Here is a 27967-nt window from a genome sequence, read left to right as displayed (position 1 = left end):
AAGGTGTGAGTCAAGACACATCTCATGATGGGGAAGAGCAGAGAGCTGTCTCAAGACCGTCGCAAACTAATTGTTGCAAAACATAACGATGGCCTTTGTTACAGGCGCATATCGAAGCTTCTGAATGTTCCAGTGGGCACGGTTGGGGCCATAATGCGTAAATAAGTGGAAAGCCAATCATACCACCATAAAGTTGGCTCGATCAGGTGCTCCTCGTAAGATTTCTGACAGAGGAGTGCAAAGAATAATCAGAAGAGTTGTCCAAGAGCCAAGGACCGCCTGTGGGGAGCTTTAAAAAGACCTGGAATTAGCAGGTACTGTTGTCAATGAGTAATGGACTCCGCCGCCATGGCCAGTATGCATGGTCACCAAGCAAGACCCCATTGCTGAAGAAAAAAAACATATCAAAGCTTGTTTAAAGTTTGCTGAACAACATTTGGACAAGCCAGTTAAATACTGTGAGAGCAAATTTCAACTCTTTGGATGCCATAATGCAAACCACGTTTGGAGGAGAAATGGCACTGAACATCACCCTAAATACACCATACCAACAGTGAAGATCGGAGGTGAGAACATGATGGTGTGGGGCTGCTTTTCAGAAAATGGTACTGGTCAACTTCACATTGTTGAAGGAAGGATGAATGGGCAAATGTAGCGAGAGATTCTTGAGAAAAATCTGCTGCCATCTACGACGATGATGAAAATGAAACGAGGGTGGACATTTCAGCAGGATAATGATCCAAAACCAAGTGGCAGTAAGCCAAGGCATGTCTCAATTGGTTTAAAAAAAAAAAAAAGATGTTAGAATGGACCGGCCAATCACCTGACTTGAATCCAATCAAAAATCTATGGAAAGAACTGAAATTCAAAGTCCATAAAAGAAGCCCACGGAACCTTCAAGAACTGAAGACTGCTTGTGTGGAGGAATGGGCCAAAGTCACACCAGAGCAACGCATGGGACTTCAACCCCAATTCCAATGAAGTTGGGACGTTGTGTTAAACATAAATACAAACAGAATACAATGGTTTGCAAATCATGTTCGACCTACATTTAATTGAAGACACTACAAAGACAAGATATTTCATGTTCAAACTGATCAACTTGATTGTTTTTAGCAAATAATCACGAACTTAGAATTGTATGGGTGCAACACGTTCCCAAAAAGCTGGGACAGGTGGCAAAAAAGACGGAGAAAGTTGAGGAATGCTCATCAAACATCCCACAGGTGAGCAGGCTGATTGGGAACAGGTGGGCGCCACGATTGGGTAGAAAAGGAGCTTCCCTCAATTGCTCAGTCATTCACAAGCAAAGATGGGGCGAGGTTCACCTCTTTGTGAACAAGTGCGTGAGAAAATAGTCCAACAGTTTCAGGACAATGTTCATCAATGTACAATTGCAAGGAATTTAGGGATTTCATCATCTCCGGTCCATAATGTCATCAAAAGGTTCAGAGAATCTGGAGAAATCACTGCACGGAAGCGGCAAGGCCGAAAACCAACATTGAATGCCCGTGACCTTCGATCCCATGTGGGATGAAAGCAGAATACCCGGGGAAAACCCACGCAGGCACGGGGGGAACATGCAATGTTTAACACAACGTCCCAACTTCATTGGAATTGGGCTTGTAGTTTCTCCATACAGCCTAAAGCTGTCATTGCAAACAAAGGCTTTTGGACAAAGTATGAAATAAATACCAATTCAATACTTTTCCCTGCGTCATTTCCCATTATAACACACAACTTAATTTCTGATTTTATTTGTTGTACTTTCTTTGTATGTATGAATTACATGGGTTGTTCCCAACATCTGGTGAAATTTTCATGTCAATAGCACCTTAAAGAGAAAAATGGTGACGTGTTAAATACTTATTTTAGCTGCTGTATATATATTATATGAATTCATATTACTGTATTCTACAGGGCGTTATGAAGATGCATTATTGTAATATCTTAGTTGTATATAATTTATTTGCACGTGGAAAAACTGATTTATGAGTGTTAGTTGTCATAGTAGTTGTTGTCGTGAGGGGCGTCGCACCCAGAGGAGATGTGGGTGTCGCAACCCCACCTTATTTTTTCGACACCCACATTTTCCCCCCAAATCTTTTTTTTACTAGCGTTGCAGGCCGTGTCAAATTTTATTTTCAGTGAATGCCACAGATCACAAAAAAATGGACGGTGGGCTGCAAATGGCCTGCGGGCCGTAGTTTGGATACCGCTGCCTGAAAGAAAGGAGGCAAACTAATGACAAGCAGGAATACAAAGACAAAACAATCCAATATTCTCTCGCAAATGTCATGCGCAACTCTTTGATAGGCATGCGCATGGCTGAGTTGATGAGTCTGCTGGGAAACCAGAAGAAGAATGAGGAACATTTTAAGCCTTAGATCTATACAACCAGTCAAATGTTTGGAGACACTTTCTCAGGCCTTTGAATGAGAAACTGCTACTGGTTTGTTTTTTTTCCCACCTCAATCAATTTGCCAAATTCATGTAGTTGCCAGTCTAAATGTGCATGTAAACCTCAGTCTCTAAGAGGCATTGGGAGGGGCCGTCTCTATGCAAAGCATGAGCCAGGTTTATAAAGGTTTGAATGAGTCTCACTGTGCACCACAGAACCCTTGTCTCATCTCAGTTAAACAACCTTTAGATGAGGAACAGAGATTGAGCCAGAGCGCTTGTCCACCATGGGTGACAAAGTCCATAAAACACCCAAAGCCTCCTAGCTGCAAAGGGTGACCAACTGCACACGTTCCCCTTTTCAGTTCCTGTTATGTCCGTGTGTACCAGTTCTTTTGTTTATATTTTTAGTTGTCAGAGTAATGCTAATGTAAATGAATTGGGATAACTTTGGAAATGACCTTTTCAGCCATATACATTCAAGTATAAACCTAAGCTTCCAATACTGCAAAGATTAGAATTGTAGGTTTTCTCTCCCCAGGTGGTCCTGACCAACCAGATTACAACTCAAATAGGGCATCAAGGTGAGTGCTGATCTAGAAGAGCAGTGTGTGTTGATGTTGGATTCTGTAAGGTTTTGGGGCTCGAAAGACTTTTCCTTCTAGTTTTATACAATGGAACCTCAGTTCACGAATGGTACAGTTCTTGAACAATACTGTTTGCAAACAAAATTTTCCAAGTATTGACTTTGTCCGCATATCTAAGCTTAGGAATGTTCCAGTGAGCACGGTTGGGTCCGTAATCCGTAAGTGGAAAGCCAATCATACCCCCTCCCCCTAGGCCTCATCTCGAGGATCCGTGACACCATGAAGGCCGGATGGTCGTCAATAATCCGGGGCGGGGGGAAGGGGGCTCGGCGGGAGGGCTCAGGGCTCAGGTGGAGACAGGCTTAAGCAAAGAGATGTGGAATGTGGGGTGAATTTTCAAGGACAGTGGAAGTTTCAATTGGACGGAAGTGGGATAGATGATTTTGGTAATGGGGACAGGACCAATGAAATGCGGAGTGATCTTACGGGACTCTGGTTGAAGCGGAAGGTCGTGGGAGGAAAGCCAGATGGATTGACCCACCTTGTATTCGGGCGTACGGGAGCAATGACCGTCCGCGAGCTGCTTGTTATGTGCCCGCCCGGACGAAATGTGGCTGGGTCTTTCTGCATGCCAATGATCCCAAACACACCGCCCGGGCAACGAAGGAGTGGCTTCGTAAGAAGCATTTCAAGGTCCTGGAGTGGCCTAGCCAGCCTCCAGCTCTCAAGCCTATAGAAAATCTTTGGAGCCCAGTGAAAGTCTGTGTTTCCCAGCGACAGCCCCAAAACATCACGGCTCTCGAGGAGATCTTCATGGAGCAATGGGCCAAAATAGCAGCAACAGTGTGAAAACCTTGTGAAGACTTACAGAAAACATTTGACCTCTGTCATTGCCAACAAAGGCTAGATAACAAAGTCTTGAGATGAACTTTTGTTATTGACCAAATATTTGCCACCATAATTTGCTCATAAATTATTTGAAAAACATACAATGTGATTGTCTGGATTTGTTTTTCTCATTTTGTCACTCATAGGTGAGGTATACCTGCGATGAAAATGACAGGCCTCTGTCATCTTTTTAAGTGGGAGAACTTGCACAATTGGTGGCTGACGAAATATGTATTTATGTAATCACTTGTCTAAATAGTTGAGTCATTTTGTTCATTCACAGTGTATAAACCCAACCAAGTTAACAACATCGCTCTAATTCAAATGAAACAAAGGCAATTTGGATTCATTTGTCTTTTACAGGTTCTGGTCCACTCACTGAGGGGGATTCAGGCATTGTGACAGCAGCTTTGGGGAACACATGGAGTCACAGTGTTAACACACGTTTTATTGTCCAATATGTTGATGGACTTCAGAGACAGGTGGGAGATACATTCCAGACTATACTACTGTGCCTTTGCTCATACATTTTTCATGACATGAGATTGTCTTTGGTTATTGTCTTTAACCACTGGCAGTTGTGTGGGCTAATGGCATTTTGACGGCAGACTTTTGTTTTCCAAGAAAATAAGTCTCAATAAGGTAGCCCCGTCATCACGTTTTAAGTTTTGGTGAATTGATATCACATTACATCCTCTCTTCACTGACACGTCTGGCACTCATTAATATTGGGTCCAGGTTTTTACATGACATGGGTCAAACTGATAAATAAGCTTGTGGGACTACTGATAAAGCTGGTACAGGCCAAGCAATGCACCACTGGCAAGGACTGAAGCAAAATAGACATTTTGGAAAACAGTCATCAAGACCTCAATATTAAGATGTAGGTCAGTGGTCCTCGACCTTTTTTGTACCATGGACCAGTTTCAGGTTAAGACATATTTTGACAGACTGGCATGGAAACGAATAGAAACAAATGATTAAATAAAAAACTCACCATTACACTGAATGTAGTTGGAATTAGTTGGGGTTCTGCGCTTGCTTCTCTTCAACAAGCTGGTCGGATCTTGGGAAAAATCTTTTTTTTCTTTAAAGAAACTGCAAAGGTTTGTCATTCTTGCTTAGGCTCCATGTGCCCAAGCACTTTTGATGGCTTCATTGCGTCATTTGTGAGCCTGTTTTAGGTACGTGCAAGTCAACTAATAATAAACCTGTACCTTAAATAGTACTGCTTATATTGTCTCATTATTTGAGTTGTTAGCATTTTCCATTCAACATAGCAGATAAGTAAGGAGATTGGAAGAACAGGGAGATATTCCCACTTTTTGGGACCAGAGGGTGTCTTCCATCTATTGTGGGATCACAGTCCAAGGTTGCATGGTAAATGCTATTCAGAGTGTGGGTTAAGTAGTCCAGCTCTTTGTTAGAGCCAATAAGGAAGGACAATCTGGTTTTTGTGCTGATGATGGAATTCGAGGTTGCGTGAATTTTCCCAATGACTCCAAATGTACTTTGTGGACTGGGAAAAGGCATTCAACCATGTAAATTGCGGTGTTTTGAAGTTGGGCTATTTGGTGCCTCCACATTAGAATAATGAGGTTGGGTAGTTCACTGGAAAGAGTTGGAACTTATTCATGGTGGACACTACCTTGTCTCTTGTTCAGTTCACTTATTTCCATCCATCCATCCATCTATTTTCTTCTGCTTATCCGAGGTCTGATCGCGGGGGCAGTAGCTTTAGCAGAGAAGCCCAGACTTCCCTCTCCCAGACACTTCATCCAGCTCTGCTGGGGGGATCCCGAGGCGTTCCCAGGCCAGCCGGGAGATGTAGTCTCTCCAGCGTGTCCTGGGTCATCCCCGGGTTCTCCTCCCGGTAGGAAATGCCCGGAACACCTCACCGGGACGCGTCAGGAAGTATCTTAATCAGATGCCCGAGCAGCAGCTCTACTCTGAGCCCCTCCCGGATGACCGAGCTTCTCACACTATCTCTAAGGGAGAGCCCGGACACCCTGCGGAGGAAACTCATTTCAGCCGCTTGTAGCCGGGCTCTTGTTCTTTTGGTCACCGTAGGCGAGGGTAGGGAAGGTAGATCGACCGGTAAACTGAGAGCTTCGCCTTTCGGCTTAGCTCCTTCACCACAATGGACCAATACAAAGTCTGCATCACTGCAGACGCTGCACCGATCCGCCTGTCGATCTCACGCTCCATTCTTCCCTCACTCATGAGCAAGACCCCAAGATACTTGAAGTCCTCCACTTGGGGCAGGATCTCATCCCCGACCGGGAGAGGGCGCGCCACCCTTTTCCGACTGAGGACCATGGTCTCAGAATTAGAGGTGATGATTTTCATTCCAACTGCTTCACACTCGGCTGCGAACCGCTCCAGTGAGAATTGGAGATCACGGCTTGATGAAGCCAACAGAACCACATCATCTGCAAAAAGCAGAGATGCAATACTGAGGCCGCCAAACCGGACCCCCTCTATGCCTCGGCTGCACCTAGAAATTCTGTTCATAAAGGTTATGAACAGAATCGGTGACAGAGGGCAGCCTTGGTGGAGTCCAACCCTCACTGGGAACAAGTCCGACTTACTGCCGGATATGCGGACTCCGGTCGTACAGGGACCGAACAGCCCGTATCAGGGGGTTCGGTACCCCATACTCCCGAAGCACCCTCCACAGGACTCCCCGAGGGACACGGTCGAACGCCTTCTCCAAGTCCACAAAACACATGTAGATTGGTTGGGCGAAGTCCCATGCACCCTCGAGGACCCTGCCGAGGGTGTAGAGCTGGTCCACTGTCCCACGGCCAGGACGAAAATCACACTGCTCCTCCTGAATCTGAGATTCGACTTCCCGACGGACCCTCCTCTCCAGCACCCCTGAATAGACCTTACCACTTACAGTTGATATACGCATTATATACACACACGGTATTATAGAAATCCATCCATCCATCCATCCATCCATTTTCTGAGCCGCTTCACCTCACTAGGGTCGCGGGCGTGCTGGAGCCTATCCCAGCTATCATCGGGCAGGAGGCGGGGTACACCCTGAACTGGTTGCCAGCCAATCGCAGGGCACATACAAACAAACAACCATTCGCACTCACATTCACACCTACGGGCAATTTGGAGTCTTCAATTAACCTACCGTGCATGTTTTTGGGATGTGGGAGGAAACCGGAGTGCCCGGAGAAAACCCACGCAGGCACGGGGAGAACATGCAAACTCCACACAGGCGGGGCCGGGGATCGAACCCGGGTCCTCAGAACTGTGAGGCTGACGCTCTAACCAGTCGGCCACCGTGCCGCCCGTATTATAGAAATGCTTTACATATTTCTGTACATTTATCATTCTTCATATCATATTTATATCACGTTCATCTATTAATCATTTGTCTTTTTACCGTTTAGCCTTCTATGCTTAATTTCTATTACGATGCTTAATCTCTATTTGATCCCTCCAGCTATTGGTCGCAAAGTCACCTGTAGCTCCCTTTGCTGTGCTGAACTACACGATCCAGAAGGAAGGAATCTGTATGAACGGTGAGTGACTGCCTGGCTCATTTCAATTGAAGCATACAATTTCAAGAATACAGAAATTAAAACATTATCAACCTGTTATAATTGTTGTATACGCTATTATATACAGTATCACTGTGTTAATGTGATAGTAATTTCCTTCCAAAGCTATGTATCAAGTATGAGTTGGAAACACAATAAACGTTACAGTCCGACAAATCCAATTGTCCACTCATCTAATTGCTTATGTTGACCGTGCTAACAACCAGAGGGTTTAGGGCACAGGTGGAGACAGGCTTCAGCAAAGAGACGTGGAATGTGGGATGAATTTTCAGGGACTGTGGAAGCTTCCATTGGACGGAAGTGGGATTGATGATCTTGGTAATGGGGAAGGGACCAATGAAACGTGGAGTGAGTTTCCGGGACTGTCTGAAGCGGGAGGTCGTGAGATGAAAGCCAGACAGATTGGCCCACCTTGTATTCGGGCGTCAGGGAGCGATGACGGTCCGCAAGCTGTTTATTGCGTGTGGCGGACCGGGTCAACGCCGCTCGGCGGTCTTTCCACACTGCCTGGATTCTCCAGAGATAATCCTTGACGGCGGGGACTGCCACTGCCTGGTCCTGTTCTTTGAATAATGGGGGTTGGCAACCATAGCAAGCCATGAATGGAGACATACCGGTAGCGGAACTGGTGAGGGAGTTGCGGGTGCACTCAATCCATGGGAGGAATGAGCTCCAGGAGGAGGGGTTGCGTGCGGCAACACAACGGAGGGCAGATTTAAGGGATTGGTTTGCCCGGTCCGTCTGGCCATTGGTCTGCGGATGATATCCTGACGACAAGCTGGCTGCTGCGCCCACCGCTTTACAGAATTCCTTCCATACCAGGGATGAGAACTGACGAACTCTGTCAGAGACAATATCGATGGGAATGCAGTGGAGTCCAAAGACATGCTGGACAAGGAGGTTAGCAGTATCGAAGGCGGATGGTAGTTTGGGGAGGGGTACGTAATGGATGGATTTGGAAAAGCGATCGACAATAGTGAGAATGATAGTTAGCTTCGGAAGGATGTAGACCGGTAACAAAGTCCAGAGCGATATGGCACCAAGGGTGGCTAGGGATAGGCAATGGACACAGCAGCCCAGCTGGGGGCAAGTGTGAAGACTTCCCTGTGGCACAGACGGAGCAGGCTTTGACCAACTCCCGGGTGTCTTGAACAAGGCTGGGCCACCACAAATGCTGCTGGATGAAGTGAATGGTGCGGGTGATGCCAGGATGACAGGTGAGTTTGGAGTTGTGAGCCCACTGAAGAACGTCAGAGCGTGCGGAATCGGGTACGAACAGGCGGGTTGGAGGCCCGGTCTTGGGATCCGAGTGAGTCTTTTGGGCCTCCTGAACCACCTGTTTGATCTGCCAAGTGGCTGCTCCAACGAAGCACGAGGAAGGAAGGATGGGTTCCGCTTTGTCAGGGCTGGAGGGGGGGGTGAGTAAAGTCGAGACAGGGCATCTGGTTTGCTGTTTTTGGTGGCTTCTTTGCCCTGAACTGGGTGATCAAATACTTTGCGGAGTTCGGCGGAAAAATAATCGAATGAATGAAGTACCGGAGAGGAGTTTTGCCATATTGAAGTGGACCATTTTGCTGCTCTCCCACGGAGGAGGTTAGTGACCTATGCTACTTTGGAACATTCGGTGGGAGATTGAATACGAGTGAGCAATTTAGAATAAACTGGCTACATGCACCTAGGTCCCCGGAGTAGGGCTCTGACGGAGGGACATGAGGTTCTTTGTACGGGAAGCGGGGTGGCTGGGAGGCTGCGGACTCGGGAGGAGTACTTACAGGGGGTTGAATGGATTGCATCTGTTGGGAAAGGAGGCAGACATGTTGCGAAAGGGAGTGGAGCGTTTCGGTGATTTCTTGCAGGTTTTTGTCCTGTCGTCCAATGTGGGCGCCTTGGAGGGTTAGTGCGTTCTTCAGAGTGTGGAGTCACGTGTGGGGACTAGCTGGACCCAAGAGCGGGCAGAGGCAGATGTAAAATGATGAACAGTTTATTGAGGAAAGGTTATGGAGGTGGTCCCGGATGTGTTGGCAGGCGGCGGCGTGGACAGGTGGCAGGCAGTGGACAGAGCAGGCGGCTGGCTCGGTGGCAGGAACGACGTGGGTCAGGAACACAGGGGAGCACTGGGAACGAGGAGACACAAGAGTTAACAAAGGAAGCGAGGAACAATATAGCTTACTTGACATAAGGTGGGCCGTGGTACCGCTAGGAGAGGCTGCAATACTTAGGCGAGGATTTCCGGGAACAGGCAGGCTTATATACACCGGTGGTGATGAGGCTGATTGAAGACAGGTGCTGAAAACAGAGAGGGGAGGGGGGAGAGAGAGGACACAAAGCGCCCTCCCGGCTCCAATACTGGAACTGCAGGGCAGTATATGACACCATACTGTTAAACTGGAAAAATAAACACGCTATCAACATTAACCAATGGCAAAATCTTGTCATGGAGTATATAAAATAGAAAATATCTCTGCCCAACGTAATAAGCAAATGGATAACTTTAAGAAAAGTTGGTCACCTTTCATTAAAATGTATTGCCCTCCTGGGGCTGCTCTCTGTCCCCGGGTGCCCGTCGGCCCCACTCTGGGGTCTCGTCCTGGTCTCCGAGTGGGGACTTGGGGGGCCCGCGCTGCTTCGTCCCGGGAATGTGCCCTCCTGTGCCCCTTGGCCCCACTCCGGGGGTCTCATCCTGCTCCCCGGGTGGGGGCTCGGGGGCCGTGCTGCTGCGTCCTGGGCCTGTGCCCTCCTGTGGGCTCGCTTTGGCAGGCTATGGCCGTTTTTTGGATGGCTGCTGGCTCCTGTGTTGGGCCCTGTTGGGCAATTTAGAGTCTTCAATCAACCTAGCACGCATCTTTTTGGGATGTGGGAGGAAAGCGGAGTGCCCGGAGAAAAGCCACCCAGGCACGGGGAGAACATGCAAACTCCACTCAGGCGGGGCCGGGATTTGAACCCCGGTCCTCAGAACTGTGAGGCAGATGTGCTAACCAGTCGCTCACCGTGACGCCTGATGTAGATTAGTACTTCTCAAATGTTTCACACAAAGTACCACCTCCAAAAATACTTGAATCTTGAAAAGTTCCACCAGAATGACCAACATGTCTGAGTTACAGACAACAAGGCAGTTTCAGTTTCTTTCTTAAAAACTGTATTTAATATAATCATAAGCCACTGTAACTTTAGTTTGAACATTAGCAGTGTTCTTAAATATCGTCCTATGTACATCAGTAATTAATTCAATTCAAATATTTTGAACACAAACATGTTACCTAAAATATTTGGAAACAAAGAATTCTTAAATGCAACTGTATTGAGCTTAAAAGTTCTATACGACTGAATTGTACTCAACAAATACACTGCACTGGATGAAAAGAAAAAATGAAAAATTCAAAGTTTAAGCCACTGAAACATTGTTTACATTTGGAACATTGAATTCCGAGATTGTCACATACCAATAGAGTGATCCGGCGTAACACTAGTCGTACCCATACCACACCAATTTGAGGGTCGCTGTCCTCTCGGGAACGTGCATGCTATGATTGAGAGACAACAAAATATGCCTATACACGTTATTGACATTTTGAAATTGCCACGACATCCTGCGCAAACGGATTGACGAAGCCAGACACAAGGCTGCAGAACCTTGTGTCAAATGTTCATCGTCAAGCGATAATGACATCCTGGACACTAAAGACAAATGAGAAAGTGAATTAAGATGTGATAACCAATTCTATCTCGTAGCTTATTTATCACGTCATATTCCAATATTGCGGTTTTTCCTCATTGTGTGCAGGCCTAACACACACTCTGGGATGAAATGACTGATTGTTGTGGTTGCTGATGATCCCATGTATATGGGATGGGGCATGCACAGACAAATTAATGAGCTATTTCTTCATTCATATTCATTTAGTAGCAGACTCAGACAGTAACAGGTTGATTTCAACCAGAAAATAACATCAGCAGTGAGCAGGTTGACAAATGTAGGAAAGATTTGGTCACTTTGGAACTCTGTGAAACGTAGGCCCAGGCAGCCTACACAACGAGGCTATAGTTGGCACTTGGTAGCGCCGTTACCAAGCAAACTAATGTTAGCAAAAGAAGCATTCTCACATCAAGCATCACAAAGTTTCAATGATATCACGAGGTCTTTCGTGTTTGTCGATATCCAGCTGTTAAAGTAAGCTTGTGCTGGCAACGGACTCCTGTGTGGCCGGAGCCAAACTCGAACGAGCGCCAAATCGCTGTTCATTACATTTTGTGTAGCCGCCACTGCCTCGGGAATTTCTTTTTAATCTCTCCACTTCTCAGAACCACCTTTTTGTTTTGGAGGGGGGTTTTTTTCTTGTCCATCCTTGTCCTGACTATCATGCACAGGTTCTAGTAGCGTTAGCTGAAGAGTGATGATAGTCTATAGTATGACGTGTTTTATTTAGTCCCTTTTGAAGCGACCACAGTATTACCTTAACATCGTGTCCACGTATTGAAACCGAGAATAGCTTCAGTCGCTGTGCACATAATGTCCTCCCTGATTTGTACGTAGGCTTTCTGTGAGTCTTGTTGGGACCCCCGATGAGCTTTGATTTCTTTCCTGCAGAACCCTAACGAGGTTTCTATTTCACGTCGAAAAGTATGAAGTGATACTTAGTTGTTATTTATGAGGTTAGAGAGGATAAATCCTTTTTTTTGCTGTTTCATCTTCTGACATTTGTTATGATAGTCATTGCTAAGGAAGCTGGTCAAACAAATGAATTTGCTGGCTACCCTTTCCCCTCACAGATCTCAAAACGGATTTTGCCTTAACCGTATATACTGTATTTCATGCTAAATATAAATATGAACAGCGGTCTAATCTTCAGTAGGCTGCTATATTGAACAACAACAAAACCTTTTTCATCTTTGACTTTGACTTTAAATGTTTGTCTCATCAGACCAGGGATTTTCTGTCTCTCATAATCAAGAGAGTCTGTCACATTTAGGGTCGTAAAGAGTGAGTTTTGCTTTGGGCTTTGTTCCAATGGGTCAGGGAGATTCAAAGTGCTGGCTCATCTCATTCCTCCTCCGTTCCTCTGATTGTTTGGATGACGCTAATGAATCCATCTGCGCTTCGTGTGACCTTATCTCTTGCTCCTCCGATTGTTTGGGAACAACTGCATCTTTTTGTCCTTCAGCCGTGTCAACAAGGCCAGTGTTTTCCTTTCGGGCCGCTGAATGACGTACACAGTCAAAGATGTTGGCAGCCAATAACTTCACCCCTTGTCTATTTAGACAGAAAGCGTATGGCTGGTAAAGATGTCTGCACTGCCAAAAAAGGCAGAAATTGTCAATGATACTCACGGGCAGTGCAGTCCACACTTCTTTGAGCCACTTATTTAATTGACTGAACCTCGTGAAACATTCATTTCCAAATCGTACCGTTGGGAGAGGTCCACTTATGAAAACTTTGTTAGGAGATCAGTGAAATCCCGCTTCAGCACCTCTCATTGCTGCTTGACAACATCCAGGGCCTTTATGTGTATGATGACAGATTTCACAGTTGGGTGCTCATTAGTGATCTCCAGGATGTTTTTTTTTTTTAGAGATATCAGAGTAGTTTTATGTACTAGATCAGGACTCTGTATCGGCAGATTCTTAAAATCAAAGACTCGGACTGTGATGGAAAAATGTGATCGGGACCTCCGTACTGAAAACATTACATGGCAATTGCCCTGACGTTTCCTAAACACACTCGTCAAAGAGAGGCATGGGGGGCGCGGGGGGTAGTCGCCTTTTCAGACAAAAAGCATCTCGGCATAACTCGTAGCCAACACGTTAAAATATACTTAGTTGTTCTTAATTTGACGAATAATTTTGACAGTGGCCATCTTTTTTTAGCTCGAGCACCTACGTAGCCCCCCCAAAAATGTCCGTGCATATGGTGTAGTGTAACTACTCATGAAAATGGACTGCATAGCCAGGTTAGCTAACCAAATCTGGATTCCTGTGTTCCACGTAGCCTCCAGTATTTTTTGTGGGCCCTTGGCAGTATTTCTGATGGCTGATATTTGTTCTCTCTGTGCTTTAGGAAATGACGGCGAGGAGACGTTTTATGAGGGCACTGATCCCAGCCTCCAGCCTATCAGGGTGAGAACGGTGATCAACCTTGATACAACCTCAGAAGTACAGTGAAAGACATTACCATTTTCATCATCATCATCACAGTTACTCTTGTGAAATTGTATACCCATGGAAAAAAGACAGAAAAGCTTCTTCTCTTCTCGTCCCATTCTTTGTTCTTTTTCTGGATTCTTGCTTTAGATTTGGACCTAATTTTCTTTCTTCAAATTGCAAGATGTTCGATAGCTGAATCGTTGAAGTTCCAAGGGTGCACTACTTCAAAGACCGAATGAGCTCTAAAACTTGTGTATGTGTAAATGTACATTGGGAGAGACTTCAGGGTAATATAATAATTTTAAAAAACGGACTCTTGTACCAACAGTGTCGGTACAGTGAAGCCAGAGTCCAGCATATTGGTTGTAACTTATTGTTGCTCGTCAGCATTTTTATTGCGCTCACTGATCAACTATAAACATTTGTGTCTACCGGTATTTCTTTCTTTCTTATACAAAGTGATGCATTTCCATACATCCACCTTTTCTATTCCCCCAGTTACACATCTAGGTTAGTCCAATCTATTTTCGATTCTCTATTGACGACTCTGAACTGAAAGATCCCGCTATTATTATTTCCTGACATTGGTCGATGAAATCATTTAAATAGGTAGACAATTAGTTGTTTTTTTAAATCCTTTTTTTCTGCCTTTACAAAACAAAACAAAAATGCAGATTGTTTTTATTTCTCTTGTCAGATAGGTGTTAATTTAATATTGTGTTTAGTATTGTAGTATGGGAACACCAAGACTGAGTGAATTACAGTACATTTTTCACGGTCATTTTCTAGCCTCGCTACGTTTGGCCTCGGCTAACGTTTTACCCAACGTAAAACAAGGATTGTTTGGAATTTGAAAAAAAATCAATGTCGGTGCTCTCAGTAAACGGTGATTGTTAAAGGAGCACCTATCCAAGACCGTCATAAATACATTTTACATGGATCGCACAAAATCCAACTCGCTACTTTTGCGTTGGACTCATCACAATGATGATCTACCTCACAATCAGTGTATAAACAACCAATGAAAATATTTGTATATATCTATATATTTTGGGGGGGATTATCTTGTCGCAGTCGTCGTTAATGCTCACTGGCTTACATTCCTCCATGTCGCCGCTGTCCCTGTGTTTTTCCAGTGTTTGGGAAAAAATCTGCGACCCGTCAGAATTTGTGAACCCCATGGCTAGTTTTCAGCAAAGGAGAAGAATACTTGAGTTAAAAGCCTAAACTAAAGCCTAAATGTGTGACCTCAGGGCTGCAAAATTGGACGAGCCTGGGTTTCTGCTTACACAAACACCGAAACGTAATCCTAACCCTAAAATTCTGACCAAACCAAGTTTTTGTTGTTAATGTAAGTTTTCTAACAAAAAAATCCGCGGGTGCCGGACCTCGAGTATGCGGGGGGTCCGCCGTATATGAAAAAAGTACTCAAGGATTAGATGTTTGACATCAGCATGTAATTACCCGGACCAGACTTGGCCCTCCACCTCTTTCGTAGGGACATACAGCGGAGAAAGGGATTATATATTAAAAAAAAAATAAAAAATCCCCAAAAATCAGTGATGGGTATTGAGCCAAGATCTGCCTACCACAGACTTATATTGCAATAGAAGAAGAACTAGCGAGCAAAAACCTTTGTCAGGATTGGTTTCGAACGTGATCGTGTTTGCTCCTGGGAAGGGAGTTGAGGGCGAAAGCAGGCGATCAGCTGCGAATGCTCAGGAAGAAGCATCAACAACTCACTGCACTCGGATCACGAACAGGCTCTGATCGGTTGTTACCATGGCGCCCATTCCCATGAGTTCCCATGGTGGGGGTGGGGGGGCTTCAGGGTTTGTCCATTAGGTAACAATGATGTCATTTGTGGCACTTCCTTCTTGTCGGTTTGACCGAGGAGGCACAGGCACTTTTCACTCATTTCACTCATAATTCTCTACATAGACTAAGAATAAAAGAGGACTCCCGTAGCCAAGAGCATGATGTCAAACGCACGTTTACGTACTGTATGTACGGTGCTATGAAACACGGTGGAAAGAAGCCCGCTTAACGGCAATAGGTTTCACCTCCGAAGAGGAATAGGGCAAATAGTGGCCGTGTAAAAAAAGACTGCAGATGGTCAATCCATTTGAAACAAAGGTACAGAACGCCCAGAAAGTCTCTCGCATTTCTTGATTTCAGCTCGACATACTGATGCAAAGTCAATCAATTGCGTTTGCATTTCCAGGACTATTAGTACTGTTTATTTCCTTCCTGTTGTCATGCTGGTATTTCAACAAGGCCCAATAAGTAAGCACTGTAAAACTGTTTTAGTATTTTCTGTCTAATAGTAAAGCTAATATACAGTAGAAATCTGATTCTGAAATATCTTATATAAATATATCTATCTATCTATATCTATATATATAGAGATATTTTTTTTTTTTTAAAACCTGTCCTGTTCAGCTGCATGACCTCGCAGAATGGTGGAGTGGATCTGTAGCCCTTTTCTGGAACACTTTTGCTGCAATGTACCCAATGTGCGAAGTACGTGTACAGTGTGAGTACTAAAAAATGTGCAGTAAGAGGCTAGGCTCACGCGGGACCACAGAGAAACCCTACCCTACCCCACCCACCCACCGCCCGACAGCAAGTGCCATTAAAACAACAAATCTAGTGTCATCTTGATAGGTATCTGCCATGGATCACTGGGGAACACCATTTTTGTTGACTTAGGTCCGACGGCTCTTTTGAACTAATTTCTGCCTGCGGAATCCAAAACCGATCTCAGTTTTTCTCGATCACGTCAACTTTTTGAACAAAGGAACTATATACCCATGTTAATAAAACACTAAGCTGGAATAGTTACACGCTTTGAAAACAAAACAAAAAAGACCGGATAAAACGAAATAGAACTTACGACAGTATGCCCATGGTTACGAGAATCCTCTTCATTCCTACTACGCTAGCTTTCCGTTTGCAGATATTGATATTGGGAGCTGCACGCACCTCTCACCGCTCAATTGGGACTGCACAAACAAGTTGCCACGTAGCTGGAGATGACTCAAAAAGTGCTGCAACAAAGTATTATTTTGAGGGTAAATGTGTGCATTTACGTAAGCAGGTTATTGTACATTCACTTTACCCTTAAAAGATGAGTTTCTCCTATCCCGTTATACAGCTTATAGGTCACATTAACCTCCGCAAAATGCTAATTAGCAGTGCATGTTTAATATCAAATAGAATACACTTTTGTGTACTTTTCTACACGCAAATCACACGGTCGTACTGACGTGGTTTAAGTTACCAGAATGGCTCCTTGCTCTATAAAAGATATACATTTGATTTGATCTCATGCAAATGTGGTTTTCCATTATATTGCCCCGGACTGTATTTTAGGATAACGAAATGTGAGTCTACGCATGCGGGCCATTGGAATGCGATTGGAAGTGCTACTCAAATGCACGGCAGCTCTCGGAGCCAATGTTTGCGTATTCAGGAGAACCTCGACTCGTGCAAACCTTTGCCGTGTTGTTGGCAAAAAAAAGAACACACGAGCAATATGAACACGTTTTATTGGTTTTGAACTGCAACTCTGTCGTCACAAAAGACGCTACTGCAGTGAAACAGCAGCAGCTGCGTTGCAATGCCGTTAACCCCTTACCTGCAGGAATACATTTTAGGCTTTTAGCAGTCATACCGTACAAAAAATAGGAAGGCACAACAATTGGGAAACCTGGAATGTATATATATTTTTTGTAGGCACTTCATGGGAAAGAGTGGTCAAGAATAACCTTTACATCATCATCATCGTCGTCATCGTCATGGAGACAAAAAGTGCTGGTACGTCTGTGCGTGATCGGGGGAAAAAGGCAAGGCAACTTATTTTGCTCCAAAAATTAGCAAACAGATCTTTCTCTAATCGCCTGACTGACTCCGTGATGCGTCGCGTAACTGAAACCTAATAAAACGTTACTGGTGTGAGGACAGGACTTTTCCAGAACCAGTCTACATTCTCCGGGCCTAAATCATACTCTATGCAGGATTTGTCAATGCACCGTGCAGGTGGTTCAGTAAACTGGGCTCATATGTAATAAAACTACCGTACTAATGTATAACGTCTAATATCGTTCTCTTATGTAGATGTATGTGAAGAGGTATAAGAATGCCATTTAGCGACTATTTAGTGCAAAATTCTACCTGAACGCCACCCGCACCAGCGCGCATGACTGCGTGGAGCCGGCGGTGCATTTGTGCCTTCGGATCGCAACGTGCGGGAGGAGGAATACAAATGCTACACCTTTCTGCATTTTGCTTGAAATTGAGATCGTTTCAAAACAAAGACAAATGGGAACAAAAATGTCATTGCAGTGAAATCTATTACTGTAAAAAAAAAACTTGCTTCACAATCTTGCGATTATGGAGATCATAAATATACTATTGTTTCATGAAAAGATAAATACAACATAAAATGCTTAAAATCAGCAATAAATAGAATTTGATAAATAAGCAGTGACAACCAAAATGCTTCGGGCTTTATGGAAGTAAACTAGACAATAATAATAATAATAATAATAATATACAATGGATATGAACATGGGGAACCAATCAAAGCACTAACGCTGAGCAACACATCCCCAGATGCAGGAACTCATCAATGGGGAGAGATGATACGCAACCGCTCAACATTGAGGAGGGGGGGGGGGGCGACTAAGAGACCGCACCTTTCGAATGCTGCTCAACATTGTCTGCTGGCACTTCGAAGTCAGTTCAGCTCAAGTGACCAACTAATATTGACCTCAGCGATCCAATAAAAGTCATCCGTGGAAACTAGTGACGTTTTTGTCGAATCCAATTGCCCTGGAATCTACGTTAAAGGATTCTTAACGCTGTGGCCTGCACAAACCGTATTGGCGTTCATGTCCAAGGAACAGCAGCAGGATTCCAGCCTTGCTATCGAGAAGAGTGACCCCGAGACCTGAAGAGTAGAGCGTGCCCTCACGCGGCATGACTTTGAAGAAACTGGGTTTGGTGAGGCCAGTTGCTGGACTCGCTTAAAAAATCTCTCCGCCGATGTCCTCTTGTTCGTGAAGCTGAGGTGACCCTTACAAATTAAACAGGGAGCGTTCAAAGGTCGTGGCAAGAGGCGATAACAAAGGCCGCCTGGAGATTGGCAAGACTGCAACACACACAGTCGAGTGCAGACACTCGTTAGTTGCTGCTGCTGCTTCCGAACGAAAAGTCTGCGTTTTTACTGCTGCATTTCACATTCATTTAAACATGGCGCTGGCCAGTGCGTGGCTGTAAAGACCATACCGCTTTAGTCGTTGTTCATTTTGTTAACGAGACCTGACTGCAATTGAAAGGGATAGGAAACCAAAAAAATTCTGATTTTCAAAAGGCATCTGATATTGTGATTCGAGTTCTTGTGTAAACAGAGCTGAGGAGTGAGCGGTCTTCCTCTTCCTCACTTCACTCCATAAAGCAATTAAGTTTACTCATCAGAAACAGAGAGCCTGCTGAAGATGGGTAGGCGGCGGGATGCATCCAGGAGGGGGGACTCCGAGCCACTCTGACTGCCCAGACTGCTCTGGTAACCCTCCTGGTCAGATAAAGAGTTGAGGGGACTCGGGGGGCCATCTGAGGCTGGGTGAAAAAAGCAGGGGATTGTGGGGGAAAGTGGGGCCGGAGGCTGGGGCTCACAAACAGGTGGGGGCCCCAAACTGGGGCCAAACAGGCTGGCAATCTCCTGGCTAGAGTAGCTGAAGGGATTGCCGGACCACTCGGTCAGGTCTTCAGTGGAGCGATTGGGAGGCGGGGTGACCAAGGTGGGGCTGTCTTGTGAGCCGCCGGGGCTGGGGAAGCCCGCAAAGCTCAAACTGTGCTGTAGGCGAGAGCACCCCATCTTGTTGAAGGCGGAAAGGGGCGGGGGACCGCGGCGCTCCTCAGGGTTGTGGATGAAGTGGCAACGGGGGCCATACGGGCAGAATCCAATGGTGTGAAAGGTGCGACACAGCTCAGTCTTGTACTTGGGGTGACGGGTAAGGCTGCGCAGCTCGTGCATGCCGTGGGCAAACTGGCACTTGTCAGCGTACTTGCAAGATCCGTTCTCCTCGAAAGGCCGGCACAGCTCGGTCTTGTAGCGGCTCGAATTGACTTGGCTGCTGGCGCCGGCGCACGCTTGGCTATAGTTCAACATCTTGTTCTGTGGAGAAAAAACAGAAAAGACAATTAGACATGGCAACGGAAACAATACAAACTTCCACTGTTGATTCGCTCTCAACTAGTTTGTGGCCTGAAGAAGAACAACACGCACGGCATTTTCCCATTCCTGAATTTCAGCCCAACACGCTGATGGAAAGGCAATAAAGCCAGACTCGAAAAAGTTACACCGCCTGCGTCACTGCATGACATCTATGTTTGCAGTCAAAGCTGTGTTCATGTCCGCATGCTCCGAAAAACCCAATCTGCACGGGTGGGTGGGAGAAATGCGTCCATGTACAGGTGGCAATCCACCCCACCTCCCGATCTGATTAACGATCAACTTGAATCCCATTTTTCTTAACGTGTGACTACCTACCACTTTTGAGGGCCATGATTGCTGTTCACGGCATGCGCAACTTATGGGCCAGTTTGGATTGGACTACTGAGGCGGAGAGTGCTTTCATTGTGTTAAAACAATCACTCGCCTCAGCAGCAGATTTACGCAGACCTAACTACTCGAAACTATGTTCTTTAGATGTTTGTGAAAAGGCTACCGCGAAGCGTGGTGTGCTTTTTCAGAAGGGGGACAGTGGGAGACATGTCCTTGTGTACATAAGCGTACAGTTGGCCCAAACTGAAAAAAGCCACCCACCATCTACTAGATATGGGGCTGGATGAGCCGAGAGACTACAAAAGACTGACTCGCTTAGAGAACAAGTTGAACGCACCACACATCACATACGCATGAGGGCATTAATATGGCAGACACCATTCAGTAGGGGGGGCCCCATGAATGTGCGGCAAGAACAGAAGAACAGGACAGGACTTGCAAGGTACGCCCTACTCAGATGCTGAGATGGTTTCGTATACAGATGGCGGTGGTTGTTTCAGGGACTCGGAGAGGCCTACAGGCAGGATGGCAGCGGTCAAGAAGAGGTGAGGGAATCAGAGTAGGTTGAAGCGTCACAATTGGCAGAATTGAGAGCTTTGGAGTTAGCAGAAGGGAAAATTGTCAACATTTAAACAGATTCCGCATACGTGTAGTGCATATAGAACTGCCACAACGGTTTTCAATGGAACGCCAATAAAGCATCAAGATGAGCAAGGTGGCCGTGATCAAATGTAAGGGACATAGTAAAGGTGATGGCTTGGTAGAGCAGGGGAAGGAGGCGGCGGATGCCGCCGCAAAGCAGATGGCGGGTTATTGGCCAGTATATCAGATGGTGTGGGCAGAATCAGAATCAGGATCAGTTCAATTATTTCCCAAAGTCACAATAGAGACATTACTCGAGGATCAAAAGTATTTTGAAGGCCAATAAGGCCTCTCCGGACACCATCACCCTGGTGGTCGTCCTGTTCCCTCGGCGCTTCGGCTCCGGGTCCTGTTGGAAGAGGCTCACGGAGCGGCACATGTGGGTAAGGTACGAATGACCCGAACACTCGTACGTTGCTGGCACCCTCATTTACAGGACATCATTGAGAATTTGAGTCAAAATTGTGAGGTGGGTCAATAGTTCGTTTCCAACTCATGGATTCCCCAAATTAATCCGCACAGATAATGGCAGTCATTTTAAAAATGACCATCTCCAAAAGGTTGAGGCAGGACTTGGCCTCAAACACTACTTTGGCACAGGGTACCATCCCCGGTCCCAGGGAAAGTGGAGCGCATGAATGAAGTGAATCATTCTTGGAAAACTAACAAAATACAGATCATACTTCATGTTTCGATCATATGGGGTGAAGCAAAATGTATTACATATCAGTAGAAGGGTTTTCCAGAATTTTGGTCAACTTTAGGGGTGCGCATTATACACGGGTGTGCATTTTACGAGAAATGACGGTACATTCAGATTTTATCGCGACTTCTACTTTCTTTGTTACTGTGTCATTGCGTGCACCACACTGCCCCTCAGAGGTCAAGACGTGCACAGCAGGAACAGCGTTTCCAAAAAGCCACACACAAACAGGGGCAGTACAAGAGCCTTAAAGCCTTACAACATTATTCCTATCCGCCACAACATTGTTTATAAAACTACACCCTAGATCAGGTGTGTCAAACTCATTTTTGTCGTGGGCCACATTGTAGTCACGGTTTCCCTCAGAGGGCCGTTGACTGTCAAACCATGTAACAGTTTAGTCACCTCATAACACTATTACATACGCACAACAAATTGATGGAAACTGAGTTTTGAAATCAGAAGTCAAGTCCATATGGAAGTTGACACAGATGACTTGCTTTCGATGGACACATGAAATGAGTTGGCAGGCCAGATTTGGCCCCCGGGCCTCGAGTTTGACACCCGTGCCCTAGCTGTATTACATGTGGAGAAACCAAATGCTGTTCCCACCATATACTGACATTTAAAACAAAAAAATGACTGAATTGAACTTGAATTGTTATTTTGCACTTTAAAAGTATAATTTGTATTATTTATTGAGGTTCATTTTCATGGTTCATGGCAATGTATTTTGTATTCAATCTATTCAATTGTAGAACAATGTAATATTTAAATCCATTTTTGTGATTTTCCTTTTAGGATTTTATAAAATAATTGATTCTATTCCACTAGTAGTACAATCCTATGTTTAAAGTGACTTTATGTAACCCATTGGTGAAGAATAAATGGGTCAGTATGCTGTGAGTAATAGCACTTGGATCAAGCCTTTTCTAACATTCCATCCTACAAAATAAGCTTATGTACAGACATGCAAACACCAAAGGCATGAAAAGGTGACCCAAAAAAACTGTTCATCCCCCGGCCCCCCGCAGAGAATTTGGGGGATTTTAAGAGTACAATAAGGCATACGTTATTTGTTTTTTTTCTTCACGCAGAAAAACTTGTTTGCACCGCTCACGTACATGATGTACAAATTTAAGATGGAAATTAAATGTGCCTAATTTCTTTGCTTTTTTTGTTCCGGCCTCCAACTTGAGCCAGGTCCATCTTCACCTGCACTTGATGCCTGCTTCAAGCTGTGCCACATGAATCGCATCCTCCTCTTTAAGCACTCTCATTCTGGAAAACAATTGACTCAAATCACTGTTTCACTTCATTTTTCACTACAGGAAGTCCTCGTTTTACGAACGAGTGCCGTTCCCACGCTGGCGACGTAACCCGAATTTCCACGCAAGTCGGATTTCACCGTTAAAGTCCAAATTTACTTGGAAATACTTCTGTTACGGGTATTGTCCCACGTGATTGTGACAGCAAGCTCAGTGTGTGTGCGTCGATGTGTGAGTGAGATGGGACTGCGACGGAGGAAGGAGTGCGCGCAAGTGTGAGTGTGCACACTGGCAAGTGTAGTGACGGCGACCGGGGAAGCGTAGCGATCAGCGGAGGACCCGTTGACGTCGACTGCGCAGAGGAGCTAATAAAGCCCTTCAAGCAGCAAATCGGTGCTTCGCGCCTTTATTCTTGCCGCCGCCCAGCTCGGCTGTGCGACGAGAGGAGGAGGAGGACAACCTCGGCACTGGAGAAGGCGTCTCCCGACCACGGTCAGGTGACCGTAGCAGGAAAGGTTACCACTTGGTATAAAGAAACTAAAATACATGAAAATTAAATAATAAGATGCTGTACTTCCCATTACTGCTGAGAGTGTGAAAAAAAACCCTAACGAACAGTCAAAACTACAACAACACATCTGCAATTTACTACACTGTGTTCTCTAAAGTTACAAGTAGACTTTACACCGATTTTATCGGCCTCATCGGTCGAGAATTTGTATTTTATGCCGATCGGCTTGAATGTCATAATTCGCCGATCCGATCCGCAAGACATTCACTCCACGTCGCCATCGTGCACAATATATTTGAATCCAAAAGCTTGTTTATTTTTGACCATGGCGCGTCTTTTGCCGTAGTCCTGTAAATATCTGACGGCCAATAAAGTTATTTTTTTATAAAAAAATCAAAATAAAATAAAGATTTTTTAAAACCATATCGGCGGTGTGGAACAGACCGCCGATCAGACTACAAGACAAATTTGCTCTTTCACGATTGCACTACGTCAGACTACTGCAATAAAATCTTGTATTCCGATACCACCACATCCCGTTTTTTTACAATCATTGGGCTTTATCTTGTCAACTCAAATGCGACCGGATAGACTCGTTACCGTGGCGACGACAACAAGAGCGGAGCGCGCCGACTTTGTATTATAAGGACAAAATGGGGAAAAACGTGTGTTGCTGGTCACCGGTGCTCAGGAGAGGAAAGGACGTTCGTCTAAGGCTTGCTCGACGTATGTTCACGTACTTGGAATACGATACGGCTCGCAAGCAGGCAACAAAACGTTATGTAGCCTAGCAAGCTACTGGTACCGCGAACGGTTGGACGTAAACGTGCCGCCGCTCTGTCGAATCATGCTCTAACGTTTCGGAGTGGGTGAAGTCATTTAATTAAAGCAAGTTAGCACCCATTATTTCTGTCATATAATGTTGGTTTGACGTGACTGATTAGAATACACGATCTGACGAGAGGAGTGATTTCTAACCTTTATGGAGCCAAGGAACATGTTTTACAATGGAAAAATCTCACGGAACATCAACAAACAAAAATGTCACAAAAAGTGGATAGATTAATTACTGTGTGTACTTCCTGCCATCTAATAGAAGACCATTTATCATTTGTTCTGTCTGTCACTATGCCTCACTGGCATAAATAGATGAACAAAGACAACAAACATGAATTATATATATATATTATTATTATATTAATATAACTGTTTGAGCAATTAAGTATACAAGCATATCCAGTAAATGAACAGGTCATTTAAATAGACACATTCCTCCATCCTGTGATTGGATCGGCGATCGGGTGTCGTTTTGTTTTTTAACTGGCTGATCGGCCCCAAAAATCCTGATCGTGTAAAGCCCGGTTAGAAGTGAGCTGGGATATCCACATTTGGGCAGACAGTGCCAGACAAATACGACAACACACGAAAGCTGTTGTTTTTGTTCATCGAAATGCAAACACGAGCAGCGCGCCGTTGCCTTCATGGTATCGACGACCTTCCCAAAATGGTGGCCACTCAGGCACGACGATCAGCCCGGCTGGTTTATCTCTTGTTAATACCTACGCCCGGGAAGCCCAATAGAAGACGTGTGAGGTCACGTGACTGTGACGTTTGATGGGTGAACTATACTTAAACGTCACCAGCGCTTCATTGGATCGGCGCAAACAGCTCCCGATGCGGAAGTCGAAGTCGTAGCCTTCGCTCACGAAATAGTTGATGAACAAGCAATAATTGCGGCGGACTAATATGCGCTCGCATGTTAGTCCGCCGCAGAGTAATATTCACAATTACATCTGTGTGTGGACGGTGGATGTGTGGACTGGATCTAGCTGCCAGCGTTCAAGGAGTACGAAGCAGCCTTTGCCGACAGTGACTCATCGGATCTACAAGATACACTTAAATGGCAAATTTCGCCCAAAGGCGACTGATTTGCATGTATGATTATTGCATGATATCAGATTGGACTGATATCGGTACAGGCCAAAACTCAAGGCTGCAATATCGGTATTGGATCAGAAGGGAAAAACTTTGCTCGGGACAACGCTACATCGTTGTGGCGGCTGGCTTGACGGGGATTTGCAAATGAAATATTGATGCGTGCAGCCAAATGTTAGATTGACTTATGCCCATCTTCTTCCAATGAATTGCAATGCGTGATGGCACATTTATTCAATTAGCCCTTGGTAAATATGAATTTCTTAGGTACATTTTATTTTGATTATTTAGAATTTCATCTTACAAGGTAATTTTGCACTTAAAACTATTTACGCATTTGTCGTTGAAAATGTGTATGATCAAAATAGAACAGGAGGAATAATTGTGATGAATAATCAGGATTATGAAATAGATCAAAATAATCCTGATTATCATTTTGGCCATAATCTTGCAGTGCGAATATATACACTTTTTTTTCGAACCAAAAACACTTTCATAAGTGCTAAAGAAATTTTAAAAAATAACTGAAAATAAAATGTACTGAAATTTTAGTCTACTGCATTTAAAATGGTTGAAAACGCTATGAAACCAACTTATTTTTACCAATAAAATTCTCGCATTTCTTTGCGCCCGTCAGTCTCGCTCAACAGCTCGCCACTTTTCAATTCAGACCAAAACAAAGTGCAGTTTGCAAAGTCACTCGCCGCCATAAACATTTGCTTGTCACGGTTGGGCCATTTGCACCGCGTTCGAGGTCTGCGATCCAACAGGTGGCTCTCCTGCCAAACCCAAAGTGGGATACTGTACTGATGGACGCGTCGCTTTGGCCCCAGCAGCCAACTGACAGCCAAACCGGATCGCTACGTCACACCGGAGCGGTCCAAACAGCTGGACACTCAACGAAGTTGCTCGAAGTACGGCTCGTTTTAGCCGCCTGGGCGAGAATCTTTGCAAATTGGCCGCTTTAAACAAGAGCAAAGCTTAGCACGACGACGCTGACTTAAGCACGTTCAGCGCCGAACGCTCATCTGACGCGATGCTGCAAACTTTGCGCCAAAGCTTTTACACACTGAAGCGAACTGCGCGGATTTTCAGAGTTTTTACTCACCTTCTCGACGGCACGTATAGCGTTACCGAGTGTTGAGGTACACGGAGTGTCTCGTGTGCGTTATTAAAAAGCCGAGTTTCACATTTAGTTTGACCCAAAAAAAAAAAAAAAAAAAGTGCCAATGCTAACGTTAGCATGTCTACGCTACAAAGGACAACTCAGTGCGCGCATGGCCGTCATATACCTTGTCGAAGAAAGGACAAATGCAGGCCGCCGTCATTCCTTAGTAGATGTTTTGGACGAGCTGGCGGTGAAGTCCAGGTTTGTGTAGTGGCGCGGTGCTACGCAGTTCGGTTTGGGATTTAAGCAGGCAGCGGTCGGTTGGCGGCCTTCCGCCTGCGACGCTGTGCACAGCAGCTCGGGAGGAAACAGCGCCTCTATTGGCCAATATTGGTTTTGTAACAGGGCGGTGCCATGATGGAACAATCTCAGTCGTGACATTGGTAACTCTCCCACACTACCTTTTCTTTTTTTTTCAAGACGCGTGGCTCAATGGTACTGATGTAGCCGCAGAATTACTCTATTAAGAATTCCAGGAATTCATACCTCAGGTTTAAGAAAATCCTTCATAAGTCATGCAACAAAAGTTAGACTGAAGAATATGAATCATGGTCATCATTTGAGTCGTCGTCGTCATCCAAACAGTCGAATCGAAGGAAACGGTGAGGAAAAAGTTCATCAGAGACTGAATAGTGAAACCGTGAATACTGGCTATGACGCTGTACTGGGTGCTGTTAACGTCCTCTCTCGCGTGGCCCCTGACAGCCATGGGAACGCGACCGGATTGACAACGCAGGAAGCCGATTTGGTGGCTTCCCGGGATGAGAGGAGAGCACGCAGTTTGCCAAGAAGTCAACCTCAGCGTATGTCTCTGTGAAAAGCGGGTCGGACAAAATTGAATTCGGTCATGATATTTCACACTTGGCCCATTTGAGGAGAGAGGAGACATAATCGCTGTGAGCGTGTGAGTTGTTTCGGAGTTTGTGTGATTGTTTGCATGACTGGTCAGGGTTCAGTTAACGAGGTGGGAGATGGTGAGGAGGAAGCGGATGAGTGCCCTGAGGGGACTCTCCAGTTGGAGGAGAAGAGGTCTGCTAAGACAGAAACAGGAAATTCTTGGGGGCCCTCCTGCCTTGTTTTATTCATACACACCAATTTATGTATATCCCTTTCAGAATGTCTTATCGCACATGCTTACGTGAAAGACGTCCTTTCATGCAACGTTTTTGAAGTGCCACACGGGGGGGGGGGGGTGTTAGATATGGGCGACTTCAGGGCCCGAGTCGAGGTCAGCAGTGCACCACCAACACTGTGTATAGTGTTCCTCTCCTGAGACGCCGGAAGGCGGACCAGAATTTCCTCGAAGCCGTCCGGAAGTCTTTCTCCATGGCCTCACCGAACTCCTCCCATACCCGAGTTTTTGCTTCAGCCACCACCAAAGCTGCATTCCGCTTGGCCAACCGGTACCCATCAGCTGCCTCTGGAGTCCCACAGGCCAAAAAGGCCAGATAGGACTCTTGCTTGTTGGTTGTTTGTTTACACTGGATGTGCCCTGCAATTGGCTGGTGACCAGTTCAGGGTGTAGACCGCCTCTCGCTGAGATTCAGCTCCAGAACGCCTGCGAGCCTAGTG

At 45.4% G+C, this 27967-nt stretch overlaps 2 protein-coding genes and 1 long non-coding RNA gene across 13 annotated transcripts in view; 1 reads left to right on the top strand and 2 right to left on the bottom strand.

The window, feature by feature from the left end:
• The window catches only part of rad51b (RAD51 paralog B), a 30546-nt gene extending 7171 nt beyond the window's left edge, over positions 1–23375 (top strand). Inside the window, exons 7-11 of one of the 10 annotated variants that reach the window (XM_061754088.1) lie at positions 2942–2984; positions 4239–4357; positions 7342–7420; positions 13512–13570; positions 22845–23375. In XM_061754088.1, the coding sequence (XP_061610072.1) occupies positions 2942–2984; positions 4239–4357; positions 7342–7420; positions 13512–13570; positions 22845–22892 (348 nt within the window). In that variant the 3' untranslated portion in view covers positions 22893–23375. Of the gene's footprint in view, positions 1–2941; positions 2985–4238; positions 4358–7341; positions 7429–13511; positions 14029–22844 lie in introns of those variants that run through there. The other 9 variants (XM_061754087.1, XM_061754090.1, XR_009785455.1 and 6 more) reach the window with 9 other exon arrangements.
• LOC133468320 (uncharacterized) lies at positions 9450–13267 on the bottom strand. The gene is made up of 3 exons (XR_009785457.1): positions 9969–13267; positions 9654–9811; positions 9450–9573 (listed from the first exon to the last, which is right to left on the bottom strand). It is a non-coding gene; the product is annotated as an uncharacterized LOC133468320 (long non-coding RNA).
• zfp36l1b (zinc finger protein 36, C3H type-like 1b) lies at positions 17132–26754 on the bottom strand. 2 transcript variants are annotated; one of them, XM_061754095.1, is made up of 2 exons: positions 26520–26754; positions 17132–19778 (listed from the first exon to the last, which is right to left on the bottom strand). In XM_061754095.1, the coding sequence occupies exons 1-2, from the start codon at positions 26553–26555 to the stop codon at positions 19068–19070; spliced, it is 747 nt and encodes a 248-aa protein (XP_061610079.1). In that variant the 5' UTR covers positions 26556–26754; the 3' UTR covers positions 17132–19067. The 2 variants fall into 2 exon arrangements, with proteins under 2 accessions (XP_061610079.1, XP_061610080.1); XM_061754096.1 differs by lacking the exon at positions 26520–26754 and adding an exon at positions 26336–26486.
• Between the last annotated feature and the right edge of the window lie 1213 nt (positions 26755–27967).

This window comes from Phyllopteryx taeniolatus, chromosome 18 (assembly GCF_024500385.1).
Source record: "Phyllopteryx taeniolatus isolate TA_2022b chromosome 18, UOR_Ptae_1.2, whole genome shotgun sequence".
Classification (NCBI taxonomy): domain Eukaryota; kingdom Metazoa; phylum Chordata; class Actinopteri; order Syngnathiformes; family Syngnathidae; genus Phyllopteryx; species Phyllopteryx taeniolatus.
The sequence above is the reverse complement of the archived record's forward strand: the minus strand, read 5'-3'. Positions and strand labels throughout refer to the sequence as shown.